The sequence below is a fragment of the Podarcis liolepis genome (genome assembly GCF_965112155.1).
Source record: "Podarcis liolepis genome assembly, chromosome: 14".
NCBI lineage: Eukaryota > Metazoa > Chordata > Lepidosauria > Squamata > Lacertidae > Podarcis > Podarcis liolepis.
Window position 1 is genome coordinate 27159557 of NC_139569.1, and position 13249 is coordinate 27172805.

A 13249-nucleotide genomic window follows, 5' to 3' on the forward strand; every position below is an offset into this window, starting at 1 on the left:
TGGCCTTTGCCAAATTTGCAAAAGCCATGGTTATTTATGCAATGGACAGTTCCTGTCTGGAGGAAGGTAGGAAGCTAGCTGCTTTATAATGAATCAGATCATGGGGTCCATCTAGCTCAATAATTGATTTGACAGCTGCCCTTCAGGATTTTAGACAGGGGCCATTCCCAGCCCTACCTGGAGATGCCCTTGTGGATTGAACCAAGACTTGCAGCAAGGGTTTTTGTGCTCGGATTCTCCTCACCTTGGACCAATTGCCAGCCAGCCACCGAGCCGGGCAGAGGACCTCTCGGTTGCAGGGGGCCGTGGCATCCGGCTTGGAGAGATGTTGGCATTTGCTGGCTTGCAGAGCCCGCTGCTCATCCAGCGCCACGCTCTGGATGCAGAGGACGGTCCTCTTTGTCAGCCCAGTGTCCCCACAAGTGGCAGAACACGCCTGCCACTCGCCAGCCCACCACCTGGAAGGGAGTGAGCAGGATAGATAGATAATTTATTATGGTCGAAGACCAGCTTATAAAACACACTTGGGGGGGGGGGTACAGCCACAGAGGTAAAACAGACACTTAAAACAATGTACAACAATAAACTATCCCAGGGGGTTGACCCAGAGTCACCCATGGAACCGAGTTTGGGGATTTTCATGGTGGACTATTTTGAGTTGGGAGATGGTCTGTGCCTACAGATTTGTACACAGAATCTGGCGACCATCCAGGTCATCTTCTGATCTTTACCTAACAGGAAAAGGTCAAATTTTTGCTTTTGCGGGAGGTCAGCGAGCCTCACCAGTAGGGGATCAATGGTCTTACTACGTGCATCTTCATAGAAGGTACATCTAAAGAACAAGTGTTCTGGGCTTCCTATCTCTCCCAATGGACAGGTGCAAAGTCTCTGAGCATACGGGACTTTTCTAAAGCTGCCTTCCAGGACTGGCGAGGGAAGAGCCGAGTTTCTGGCGAGTGTAAAGGCCCTTCTTGCATTTCTAGATACGAGAAAGAAGAGATATGTTGCCGGTGCGGCTATATATCTCTCGATATCTCCAATTTTATAGTCGGGGCACCTTGCACAGTCCTGTTGTCTCTCGGTGTCTAATAAGGAGTTCAAGGGTTAGGCTAGGGAAAGAGCAATTAGACGTCCAACTCTGGGAGCATGACCATTGCAAGGGTTTGGAATAGATGACCCTTTGGATCTCTTCCAACTCTACAATTCTGTGATTCTAAGAGGCTCCTTTCACACTTATTGGGGAACAGGATGCTTGGCTCAATGGACCATTGACCTGATCCAACACGCTCTCCTTATGTTCTTGTGGTTTAGATGCAGAGGAGTTGAGCTGACCTGGCAGGGCACGGCTCCTCACTGCAACTCTTCTGCTTGTCGTCCGGCCGGCTAAGGACGTTGCAGTAGTGCTCCTCCACCATTCCAGCCACTTTCTCCATGCAGTGCACAACCTGCCGCTGGACCCCTGAGGAGAGAAGGAGGTGCGTATCAGGCACGCCCCGTGTGCACAGTGGTACATGCTGGCAGGCCAAGAACTAAGGATCAGTGGGGTGTAGTGGTTAGAGTACTGGACCAGGACCTGGCAGACCAGGGTTCAAATCCCCACTCAGTCACGGCACTTGCTGGGTGACCTTGGGCCAGTCACTCCCTCTCAGCCTAGCCCACCTCACAGGGTTGTTGTGAGGATAAAATAGGGAGGCAGAGAACTATGTATGCAAGGTTGCAGGTTCAGTCCCCATAATGGACAGCTGCATATTCTTGCACTGCAGGGGGTTGGACTAGATGATTCTCAGGGTCCCTTCCAACGCTATGATTCTATGATTAAGTTATAAAACTCTTGGCATGTGCTTCCCCACTTGAAGGTTGATCATGAGGAAAAGAGGTTCTTGGACTGAAACAGCTGCACGTCAACGGACAGCAGTGGCCCTCCAGGGTTTCAGGAGGGGGCTATTCCTCAGCCCTACCTAGAGATACGACTGGGGATTAAATCTGGCTCCCCTTTATCACATACACAGCCCAACAAGACAACGACAAAAACCCACCAACAGCATACAAATCAATATGGCTAACTTGATCCAAAACACCCACCCACCCCACTCACACATGAAAACAAAGACCACCACAGCCAACCACAAATGAACAGCCACACCCTAGGCCAACCCCAACCTCTCTCACCACCAAAGGAACACACGTGAACAGCAGAGAACCTGCACAAGCAACGCTGACACCAAACCCCACATATATTAAGTAAAATAGAAACATCACCACCCGACCCCCCCACTCATCTTTCCCCCCCCACCTCTTTCCCCCTATTCTTCCTAATGTCTCGACAAATGAAACTGATTTGTAAAAATGTTACATGGGGAGGGGGCGAATACGAGAGAGACACTGCAAACACTTTTGTAAAACAAGAAAATCTATAATAATAATAATAATAATAATAATAATAATAATAATAATAATATTGTTTTAAAAAATCTGGGATCTTCTGCAGGCAGGGCTGATGGTACAGCCACTTCCCCGGCTGGGTGTTAAGAGTCCCACCACTACACACAATTGCCGCATTGGGCAGCCAGCTGTAGCAAGGACCTTTTGGGAGCAGTGCAGGGGTTAATGATTGCAGAAGATGCTGCAGGTCTCTAAGCCCTGCACCTGTGAGCAGCTGTTACTAACAATACCCCCCCCCCCCAGCCCTGCAAGGTTAGGGAGGGGAAGCAGCAGGAGGCAGCCTAGAGAACTTGGAATGTTGTAATTAAGTCACCACGGAGCACCATTGGGGGGCTGAGGTCAGCAAAGATCAGGTTGAAAACGGAGCATGCCAAGACACACACACACAGAGAGAGTGCATGGATGACCAGCTAACAAACAAGGACCCTCTTTGTCTGCCCCCCCTTCTTTGTTAGGGCCTCTGCACCAACAACTCCTGCATCCAACTCCCTATCTTTAAGCTATTGTAAGATGGGGTGGGGCTGTGGTCTCAAAACCAGGCATAAAAGCGCTTCACCATGCAGGACAAAGAAAACCCGTTCCCTCAACCAGAACCCTCAAAAGCAGCAGACTTAAATAATGCCCAAACCTCTCCATTTCAGAGGTTGATTTGTCCGCTTGTGACCTAGAGCCCAGAGCCGTTAACAAGAAAGAAATCCAAACTGTTGGTCCTGGCCTTAAGTTTATTTTAAAAACAAAAGCTGCAATTTATTCCTCTGTGTTTTTGTTTTTATGGCAATGCCTTCTTGCAATATAATTGGTGCAACTGGTAACGGGACTCCCAAGGAGTCGGTTTTCTGCTGGGCGGACTCAGGGCCCTCCTCCACGTACAATGCTGCAGATTGTCTGCGGGAACAATAGCCCTTTTCTGCCAGGAACAGTAGTGCCGATCTGAAGAGAGCTCTTGCAATTGGATGCATGGAACTCCACAGGGCTGGGAAAGAATCCTGGAAACTGATCTCCTGCCACGTGGGGTGAGCTGCAAGCCAAGACTCTGCAATGAGGAGCGCCGGGCGGGACAGCCAACAGCCGACCTCCAAAATCAATCCTAGCAGCAGGAGAGGCCCACGGGTAATCCCACGGGAGAGAAACCTTTTCCTGAGGATTTATTTGATTTGGTGTGCCCATGTTCCAACAGTACAGTTACATTGCCACCTCCCTCTTTCTTTTGCAGAGCTCAAAGGAGCGTGCACAAGGTGACCTCACCCTGTAAGCTCGGATAGGCTGAGGATGCTACCAGACTGTCCTGTGTTTTACGGCCGTTATGCATGCACATATCAGAAAGGTTCATGCAATTAAAGTGGATCCAAGTGTGCTCTGTCATCCCCATCACAAAAAACCCCAATTTCTAAAAATAAACAAAATATCAGGATATGGATTTCAAACCGATTTGGGATGATATATTGATAGATCACCTCGCCAACAAAGGTCTGTATAGTTAAAGCTATGGTTTCCCTAGTAGTGATGTATGGAAGTGAGAGCTGGACCATAAAGAAGGCTGATCGCTGAAGAATTGATGCTTTTGAATTATGGTGCTAGAGGAGACTCTTGAGAGTCCCATGGACTGCAAGAAGATCAAACCTATCCATTCTTAAGGAAATCAGTCCTGAGTGCTCACTGGAAGGACAGATCCTGAAGCTGAGGCTCCAATACTTTGGCCACCTCATGAGAAGAGAAGACTCCCTGGAGAAGACCCTGATGTTGGGAAAGATTGAGGGCAGAAGGAGAAGGGGACGACAGAGGACAAGATGGTTGGACAGTGTTCTCGAAGCTACCAGCATGAGTTTGACTAAACTGCGGGAGGCAGTGGAAGACAGGAGTGCCTGGTGTGCTCTGGTCCATGGGGTCACGAAGAGTCGGACCGACTAAACAACAACAATTGATAGATCACCCAGCCCTACTTAGAATAATTGAATTGTCGAGTTGGAAGGGGCCCTGAGGATCAACTAGTTCAACCCCCTGCAGTTCAGGAATATGCAGTTGCCCCATACAGGGATCAAACCTGCAACCTTGCCATTATCAGCACCATGCTCTAACCAACTGAGCTACCCAGGCTCTAGCTCTGGCTTCCTGGAATACCCTCTGCTCTGCTGCAATAAAAGCATCAAGATTCAGGCAGAAGGTGTCCTAAGCTGAATTATGATCACGGCTCTTTCCTGCCTCCCCTTCCTTCTGTGCTGCCACGCCATTCCTTCCTCCAGGAGAAAGAGAGGCGCCTGCCCACCGCCCTCCCAGATGGCACAAGGGCTATTTCCAGACCTCTGGAGCTATTTTAGCACAACTGTTTGGACAAAACAGGCTGTTTGCTGCCCGCTAACCTTGGCGGCTTTAGATAGGAAGCATCTGGGAGACGGCTCAGTGAAGGCTGCCCGCTTCCATTGGCGGCCCCTTGGTCAGCAGCAGCACCTATGAGCAGGCCGTCTGCTGAGGACTAGCCTCAGCTACTGCACATCAGCAACAGCTGAGAGGTCAAAACACAAAACAGCTGCGAAATCCTCTCCCTGCAGAAGCCAAAAGCAGGAGCGTCAGGAGCTCTTTGCATGGAATTGCTACAACTCCTTCATGGAGGAGAGGGCAATCGATAGCTACTAGCCACGATGGCTATGCTCTGCCTCCAACTAGCTTTGCGAGAAAAGACTTCTGGGCTGCTTCCAGACTGTCATTATTTTGTAGAGGTAGGGGCATTTCAACTAAATTACCAGCCAATTCAGGTTGCATAATTAAACTGGGTTTGGCACTTTTGCAGGACAAACCCACTTCTCTGACCCTAAACCTGAGGGGGGGGCGGACTGGACAGTTTGCAGTAAGGAAAGGGGTGCGAAAGTGCAACGGAAATTGTGGGGCAACATTTGCTTGAGGCGACATCATTTCATCTCCCTGCAAACAAATCAGAACGAACACTCAATAAACAGTTAATGTTGTTTACCTTCCCTGCAAACTTTGTGGGAACTAATTAGGAAGCTCAATAAACATGTCATCTGGAAGTGACCCTGACCTGCTTCTTAGCCAGACGTATTCAGAAAAATGTCCCATGGAATTTAATAGGATTTCCTCCCCCAAGTGAGTGCGCACAAGATGGCATCTGATCCTTGGGTGACTGTGTGAATGTGCACCAGCTCTGGGCTTGGACCTTGCAAATAGACAACACCTTCCTCCTCCTTACACCCCAGCCAGCACTGTTGCCTCCAGAGAGCCTCCTTTGCTATTTGTAAAATGAATGGCATGGAGGAAGCGGATAGAGATAAGTTGTCCTCCCAGTCTCATAGTGGACATCCAATGAAACTGAACGTTGGAAGATTTGGGATGAAGAAAGTCTTTCTTCACGCAAGGCACAGTTAAACTTTGGAACTTGCTCCCAAAGCAGGCAATTACAGCCACCATCTTGCATGGCTTAAAAAGAGGGTTAGACTAAGGTTACTAGACGTCCCTGTTTCCTGGGGACAGTCCCTGGATTTACAAATCAGTCCCCATACAAAATCCATTGAAGTTGAAAAGTGTCCCCGGATTCATTGGGGGGAAAATCTGGTAACTTTAGGTTAGACAAATTCATGGAAGAGGAGAGGGCTCTCGATGACTGCTAGCCATGATGGCTTTGCTCTGCCTCCACAGTCAGAGGTGGCAATGCTTCTGAATACCAGTTGCTGGAAGCCACAAGAGAGGACTATACCTGAAGGAGGGTCTCCACCCCCATCGTTCTGCCCGCACACTGAGGTCCAGTGCCGAGGGCCTTCTGGCGGTTCCCTCACTGCGAGAAGCCAAGTTACAGGGAACCAGGCAGAGGGCCTTCGCGGTAGTGGCACCCGCCCTCCCACTAGATGTCAAAGAGAACAACAACTACCAGACTTTTAGAAGACATCTGAAGGCAGCCCTCTTTAGGGAGGCTTTTAATGTTTGATGCATTATGGTATTTTAATATTTTGTTGGAAGGTGCCCAGAGTGGCTGGGGAAGCCCAGCCAGATGGGAGGGGCATTATTATTATTATTATTATTATTATTATTATTATTATTATTTATTATCAAATCCTACTTGTGGGCTTCCCACAAGCAATTGGTTGGCCAAAGGACACTGGACTAGATGGTCCACTGGCCTGATGCAATAAGCACTTCATATGTCCTTATATGCAGTCCCCCACCCTGTCACTTGCAACAATCTGCCTCTTGCTCCTGTTGTGGGCTCCTTTTCTACGAGACTCAGAACATCCCTTGCCTTGTCCTTTCTCCTCCTTATCACCAGCTTACCCTTTGCTCCAGAGTTTGACCTTGCAAAGGTCTCTCTCTCCCCGTTCCACCTCTCTCTCTCTCTCTCTCTCTCTCTCTCTCTCTCTCTCTCTTTCTTTCTATCTCTGTCTCTCTCTCCCTCATCCTTTCCCAGCTGGCTGAAGCACACAGACACTTTCCTGGGAGCAAGGAGGAGGCACGTGGGCCAGGGGTTGGCGTAGCTCAGTGGGGCTGGATGCTGGAGCTGCAGGCTGGACAGTCCCCACGGGGGCCGATCACAAGCCAGGATCTGATGTGCTTCTGGCAGCCTCAGTTTCTGGCAGGAAACCCAGAAGGCGCTTGGCTGGCAGACTTCCTCTCCCAACCCAGCAAATGAAGAAATCACCCGAGAGCTCCCTGCCTCTCTCAGTCCACGATTATGTCATCCTTCTTCTGCTCCCTGATTGCCTATCAGCCCCTTCTCCTTTCCCAGACCCAGAACCTGCTTAAAGGTTCCCTTTCATAGTCTGGCGATAACAATTCATAAGGCCAACAGGCCACAAACGATATGAGCGGCTGGCGTCAATGTTTGCAGCACAGCAAGCACACCAGAGGCTTTGGGTGTGTGGGGGAGACCCCGGCTGGGACCCCTGATTGAAGTCTACTGGCAGCAGACCAATCAACAGCCAATCAGATTCAGGGAAATTCACCCTGCCAATCAAGCCTAGAGGAAAATCCACTTTCACAATCCCAAATACAGCCATATGTTTGTTGAGGGTGCTGGGAACTGTAGCCCTAGGAGCACAGGAGCTCAGGAAGCTGCCTTATAGTGATAACAGAATTGTAGAGTTGGAAGGGACTTCCAAGCATCATCTAGTCCAGGGGTAGTCAACCTTTTTATACCTACTGCCCAATAATGCATCTTTCTTGATGGTAAAATTTCCTTACCGCCCACCGGCGCTCGATGGAAGAAGGATTCAGCTTGTGCTGCAGAAACCCCTACCGCCCACCCAGAATCCTGAAACACCTACTAGTGGGCGGTAGGGACCAGTTGACAACCTCTGGTCTAGTCCAACCCCATGCAATTCAGGAATCTAGCCATCTGGATGAGAGTCCACCACTTTCCAAGGGAGTCCGTTCCACTGTCAAACAGCTCTTACCATCTAGCTCACTTCTGCACCAACTAGCAGCTGTTTTCCAGAGTTTCAGGCACTAATCTCTCCCAGCCCTATCTGGAGATGTCGGAGATTGAGCCTGGGTCCTTCTGCATGCAAGGCAGCTGCTCTGCTACTGAGCGGTGTCCCTTCCCCTGTTTGTAGCTCTGTGAGGGGTAAACTGCCGTCCCCAGGATTCTTTGGGGCAAACCATGTGCTTTCAATGTATGGTGTTTACGCAGCCAAATACAAATACATCACAAGGAACACACACACCCAAACCACCACCCCCCCAAGTGCTGCTCTGGGCCTTGTCAAGGCAGTGTGACAGCATCTGTCAGAAAATCTAGAGCGGCGACACTGCAGAGGAGTCCTGGAAGACGATCTGGTTTCAGTAAAAGGGACAGAGATGCCAAGAAAGAAAGAAAGAATGAAAAGAAAGAAGAAAGAAATCTTTGGCAAGTGTAGCTGTGTGTCAGGCCCCAATGAGCTGGGAGAACTGAAAGAAGAGAATCTGTGTCCTCCCAGGTGACATAATCTGCCCCCTCTGAAGACATCCAATTTGCTGCCTCTGAAGCTCAGGTTTCTGGGCTTTTGTGGAGCTGTGAAACCCATCTGCACAGGGCCTTCCAGGCAGCTGTGATCCATCACACAGAATTTCACAGCAACAGACTGGAGGTGGGGTAGCAGGGTGAGGGATGGGGAGAATGCCTCCCCAAGAAATGTTTTGCCCATAGGAGGTAAACATGCAGTAATGAGCACTGAGTTGGAAGGATCCGGCCCTGCCTTCACTGCAGTGCGCCCCTTCAAACCATGGAGCTGATGTTTTGACACTTCTAGGACTTGTAGAAGCAGGCACACCATGTGTGGCAGGTTTGTAATTTATGGAGGAGGGCTATCAATGGCTACTAGCCATCATGGCTTTGCTCTGCAGTGCAGCAGTGCTTCTGAATACCAGTTGCTGGAAGCCACAAGAGGGGAGAGGGCTCTTGTGCTTGAATCCTGCTTGCAGGTTTCCCACAGGCATCTGGTTGGCCACTGTGAGATCAGGCTGCTGGACTAGATGGGATGCTGATCCAGGCTGTTCTTTTGTTCTTATGTAAGGGAGAGCCAGGGACACGGGTGGCACTGTGGGTTAAACCACAGAGCCTAGGACTTGCTGATCAGAAGGTTGGCGGTTTGAATCCCCGCGACGAGGTGAGCTCCCGTTGCTCAGTCCCTGCTCCTGCCAACCTAGCAGCTTGAAAGCACGTCAAAGTGCAAATAGATAAATAGGTATCGCTCCGGCGGGAAGGTAAACAGCATTTCCATGTGCTTCTCTGGTTTGCCAGAAGTGGCTTAGTCTTGACCGGGAAGCTGTCTGCAGACAAACGCCGGCTCCCTCGGCCAATAAAGCGAGATGAGTGCCGCAACCCCAGAGTCGGTCACGGCTGGACCCTTTACCTTAAGGGAGAGCCAAGTGCTATTGTGAAAATTTACCTGGAAAATGCTGCCTTCCGAACAACACTGGGAAATAGGGATATATGCATTTGCTTCAGAAGAACCTCATTCTGACCTCAAACCCCTCATGTCTGGATTAAGCAAACTGGAATAGTTATGAAATGGGTGATTTTGAATGCCGAGCCCTCCTATAACAATCCTGTCCACATATTGAGAAAACCAATGCAAACTTTAATCTTTTAAAAATCTATTGTTATTTTAACTTTTTAAAAGCTTTAAATTGTTGTCGTAAATTTTTCTTAGTGATAGAAAAACCACTTTGAGGTTTGTTGTAGCTTTACAATCAAGCAGTGTATAAATATTATGAAATAAATAAATTAAAAATCCCTTCCTTTTCTTTATTGCAAAAGGTCTGATTTCTGGGGGAATTGGGTGTGTTGCACAAGGCCTCCCAAACCAACTGTAATTGCACAACCTGAATCCTCCCCCAAAATGGTGGTTATTTGGAAGCATCCTAAGGAGAGAGTGAAGAAGCATCCTTAACTGGCCTGTGCACTTGGTCCCCTCATCTCATGCTTTAATAAAACTCAGCTGTAGAGGAGGACTCTTTCCCAGTTACCCCAGTCAACAAGAGGCGGACATCAAAGGACAAGGCAAAGCCTTCTGCTTTTCTGTTTTTCAAGTTGTCTGTTTCCAAAGAGGCCTCGACCAGCTGGCGGCAAGAGAAAGGAGCACATGCAGCTGCGCAAACAGAAACCCATGTCCTTATGCACCACTGTGCATGTATTGGCACACACATTTGCAGAGAGTCAAGCATCCTGGACAAAGGGGCACAGGCAGGGTCTAAACACATCCAGCAGTGTTGCCTGTCTGATCGCTTTGATACATTTGCATTGAGAATTTATGCACTCCACAACAGTGTTTTCCTTATCCACAGGCTAGAGTGGGTGGCAGCGGCCTTTGCAAACGCCTTTCCTTGCCGGCGGAATAAATTCTCTTGCCTGCCTGCCCTTCCATCTTGCACTCAGTTAGCCAGCACCTCAAGGCAGGACGCTGCATCCTCCAATTCAGGGCTCGAATTGAAGTGGCCAAACATGAAATGCATTTGGTACTTCCTACCCCAGCAGTCTAGCCAAACTGCATCCTCAAGCCAGCACTGCATGCCTCTAAGCAGGAGATTATGAACACCATTAAAGGTAAAGGGTCCCCTGACCGTTAGGTCCAGTCGTGGCCGACTCTGGGGTTGTGGCGCTCATCTCACTTTACTAGCCGAGGGAGCCGGCGTACAGCTTCCGGGTCATGTGGCCAGCATGACTAAGCCGCTTCTGGCGAACCAGAGCAGCACACGGAAACGCTGTTTACCTTCCCGCCAGAGTGGTACCTATTTATCTACTTGCACTTTGATGTGGTTTCGAACTGCTAGGTTGGCAGGAGCAGGGACCTAGCAACAGGAGCTCAACCCAGCGTGGGGATTCGAACCACTGACCTTCTGATCGGCAAGCCCTAGGCTCTGTGGTTTAGACCACAGCACCACCCGCGTCTCATGGACACCATTAAGGGATAGCAAAATTTTCTGGCTACTTCATTAGCTAATTATTATTACCATATCCTTCTTACTACAAGGTGAACTATTGGGGGTTGGGGAGAGGATACGCCCATTGGCCTTTCCTGCCCCACAGGAAAGGCCTGATCCTGGGCTCCTAATTCACCACTGTTAAAAGAAGGCTACAGAGCAGTGTCCTGAGTCCTTCTGCCACCATTCATTCATTCATTTCATTTGTTCAGTGCTCTATTCAAAAAACTGCCTTGAAATCGCTTAAAGCATCATAAAGTACAAAACAGCTAAAATCAGTTAAATTTATTATTATTATTATTACAAAATATAGCAGACAAATATTTCCTCAAGTGCTCAATCAGCAATACTTTGAGAGAGACAAATCCTGCACACCACTGAAACAAGAGTTCCACAAAAGAGAAGAGAATCTTACAAAGTTATGATCTAAAATTAACAACCAGAAGCCTTGGAAAAACAGGAATGTCTTAGCCTGGTAGCAAAAGGCTGACAATTATGATGCCTAGCATCTTTTCCTGGGGACAGCATGCCACTATACGGGAGCCAACACTGAAAAGGCCTTCTCTCTCTCTCTCTCTCTCTCTCTCTCTTTCTGCATCGCCCTCTGAGGAGAAGAGACTCTGGTGGTGACTGCAGGGCTCGGGGAAGGTTCACCTGCTTTTCTGGATTTCCCCCAAGGCATGAAGTTTCTTGCTCTGGCTCCTAGGCCAGAACATGACCACCCCCCGCCACTTCTCACCAAACACCGAACAGTGAGACAAAGGCAAAGAAAGAGGCAGGCATCCTTACCTGTGCCACAGGTGGCTGTGCATTTTGTCCAGGGTCCATATTGCCAAAAGAATTCGGCCGGCGTGATCTCGTTCTCGTTCTCAGATTCCCTTTGAATGGTGTATTGATAGCGGACTCCTGGGTTCTTCTCCTGGAATAAGAGCTGAGAGGCAAGGAAGAAAATGTTCTTAGGCAGCATCCAGCCAGACGGTATAAAAAGCGTTTAACGAAATGTGGTCCAAGTACCGAGGAAGTGTGATGATGTCCTGCCAAGAGAAAGAGGGCCAGCAGGAAAAGACCTTGAGATGCCTGCAGCAGAGGACCGGCAACTGCAAACTTACTGAAAGTTTAGGAAGTGACCAGTGTTTGGTTTTCAGAGGATCACAAGGATGTTACAATCAGGGAAGGGCCCCTCCTCAGAGCTAAGGAAAGCAGCATGGATCTGTGGGCTCCTCTTCAGCTTTCCACATGATCTGATTGTACAAAACTCATGCAGTGAGACCAGTGGTACCCAAAGTGGGAGGGACGCGGGTGGCGCTGTGGGTTAAACCACAGAGCTTAGGACTTGTCGATCAGAAGGTTGGTGGTTCGAATCCCCGCGACGGGGTGAGCTCCCGTTGCTCGGTCCCTGCTCCTGCCAACCTAGCAGTTCGAAAGCACGTCAAAGTGCAAGTAGATAAATAGGTACCGCTCTGGCGGGAAGGTAAACGGCGTTTCCGTGCGCTGCTCTGGTTCGCCAGAAGCAGCTTAGTCATGCTGGCCACATGACCCGGAAGCTGTATGTCGGCTCCCTCAGCCAATAAAGCGAGATGAGCACCGCAACCCCAGAGTCAGTCACAACTGGACCTAATGGTCAGGGGTCCCTTTACTTTTACCCAAAGTGGGCAGCAGCAGGCAAGAGGGTGCGGCAGGCAGGTGCTGGAGGTGTAAATGACCGCCAGACTTTGAAAAGCTGGTATCCCTGGATCAAGTTCGTCAATTCTGTTGAATGAATTAAACCAAATAGTTTTATTTGGATTTTTTGTGGGGGGGGGGAGTGCAATTGTTATAGTTTTGATTTTTATTTTGCTATCTTGCTATTGTGCTATCTTGCTTACTCGTGTGCTGGGCAAACTGCTACTCCGAATAGTGCTTTTTACAGAGGAGAGGCACTGGGGGTGAGTTTATGGAACTAAGAGGGCGGTGGCCCAAAACAAATTGGGAACCGCTGGGTTAGACTCTGTCCCATCTTTGCAGAGCATTCATTCCAATTTGTTTATGGGGCAGTTATACAACAATGAGGATTCATCCTGATCTGCTTGCAGGGTGTCTGCAAAGTTTCATGTTCAATCATTCACTCACGCCACATGTTTCAGTACATGCCCCTGTCACTTACCTAATTGCAAAGTCTGTTGATTGGGTTTTTTTAAGGTGGCTTTGTTGCACTAGAGTGACATATTTAAGGCACAGTTTCCCTTAGTTTCCTTACTTCCTTCAACCTGGCCATTTAAATAGGGTGTGTGTGTGTGTGTGTGATTTCAGCTCCACCCCCCGAAATCAGTCTCAGCTTATCTTCAAACTTTATTTGCAGGCTTATCTGCAAAGGCACACCTGCCATTGAATGTGCGTCTACACAGCAAGCCTAAACCAGTTTCAA

The 13249-nt window shown here is 49.0% G+C and overlaps 1 protein-coding gene across 2 annotated transcripts in view; it reads right to left on the bottom strand.

Moving 5' to 3' along the window:
• The window catches only part of ADAMTS7 (ADAM metallopeptidase with thrombospondin type 1 motif 7), a 65783-nt gene that overhangs the window by 25161 nt on the left and 27373 nt on the right, over positions 1 to 13249 (bottom strand). For both annotated transcript variants that reach the window (XM_083474969.1, XM_083474968.1), the window contains exons 16-18: positions 11635 to 11776; positions 1333 to 1459; positions 245 to 458 (exon numbers count right to left, since the gene is read on the bottom strand). In XM_083474969.1, the coding sequence (XP_083331095.1) occupies positions 245 to 458; positions 1333 to 1459; positions 11635 to 11776 (483 nt within the window). The remainder of the gene's footprint in view (positions 1 to 244; positions 459 to 1332; positions 1460 to 11634; positions 11777 to 13249) is intronic.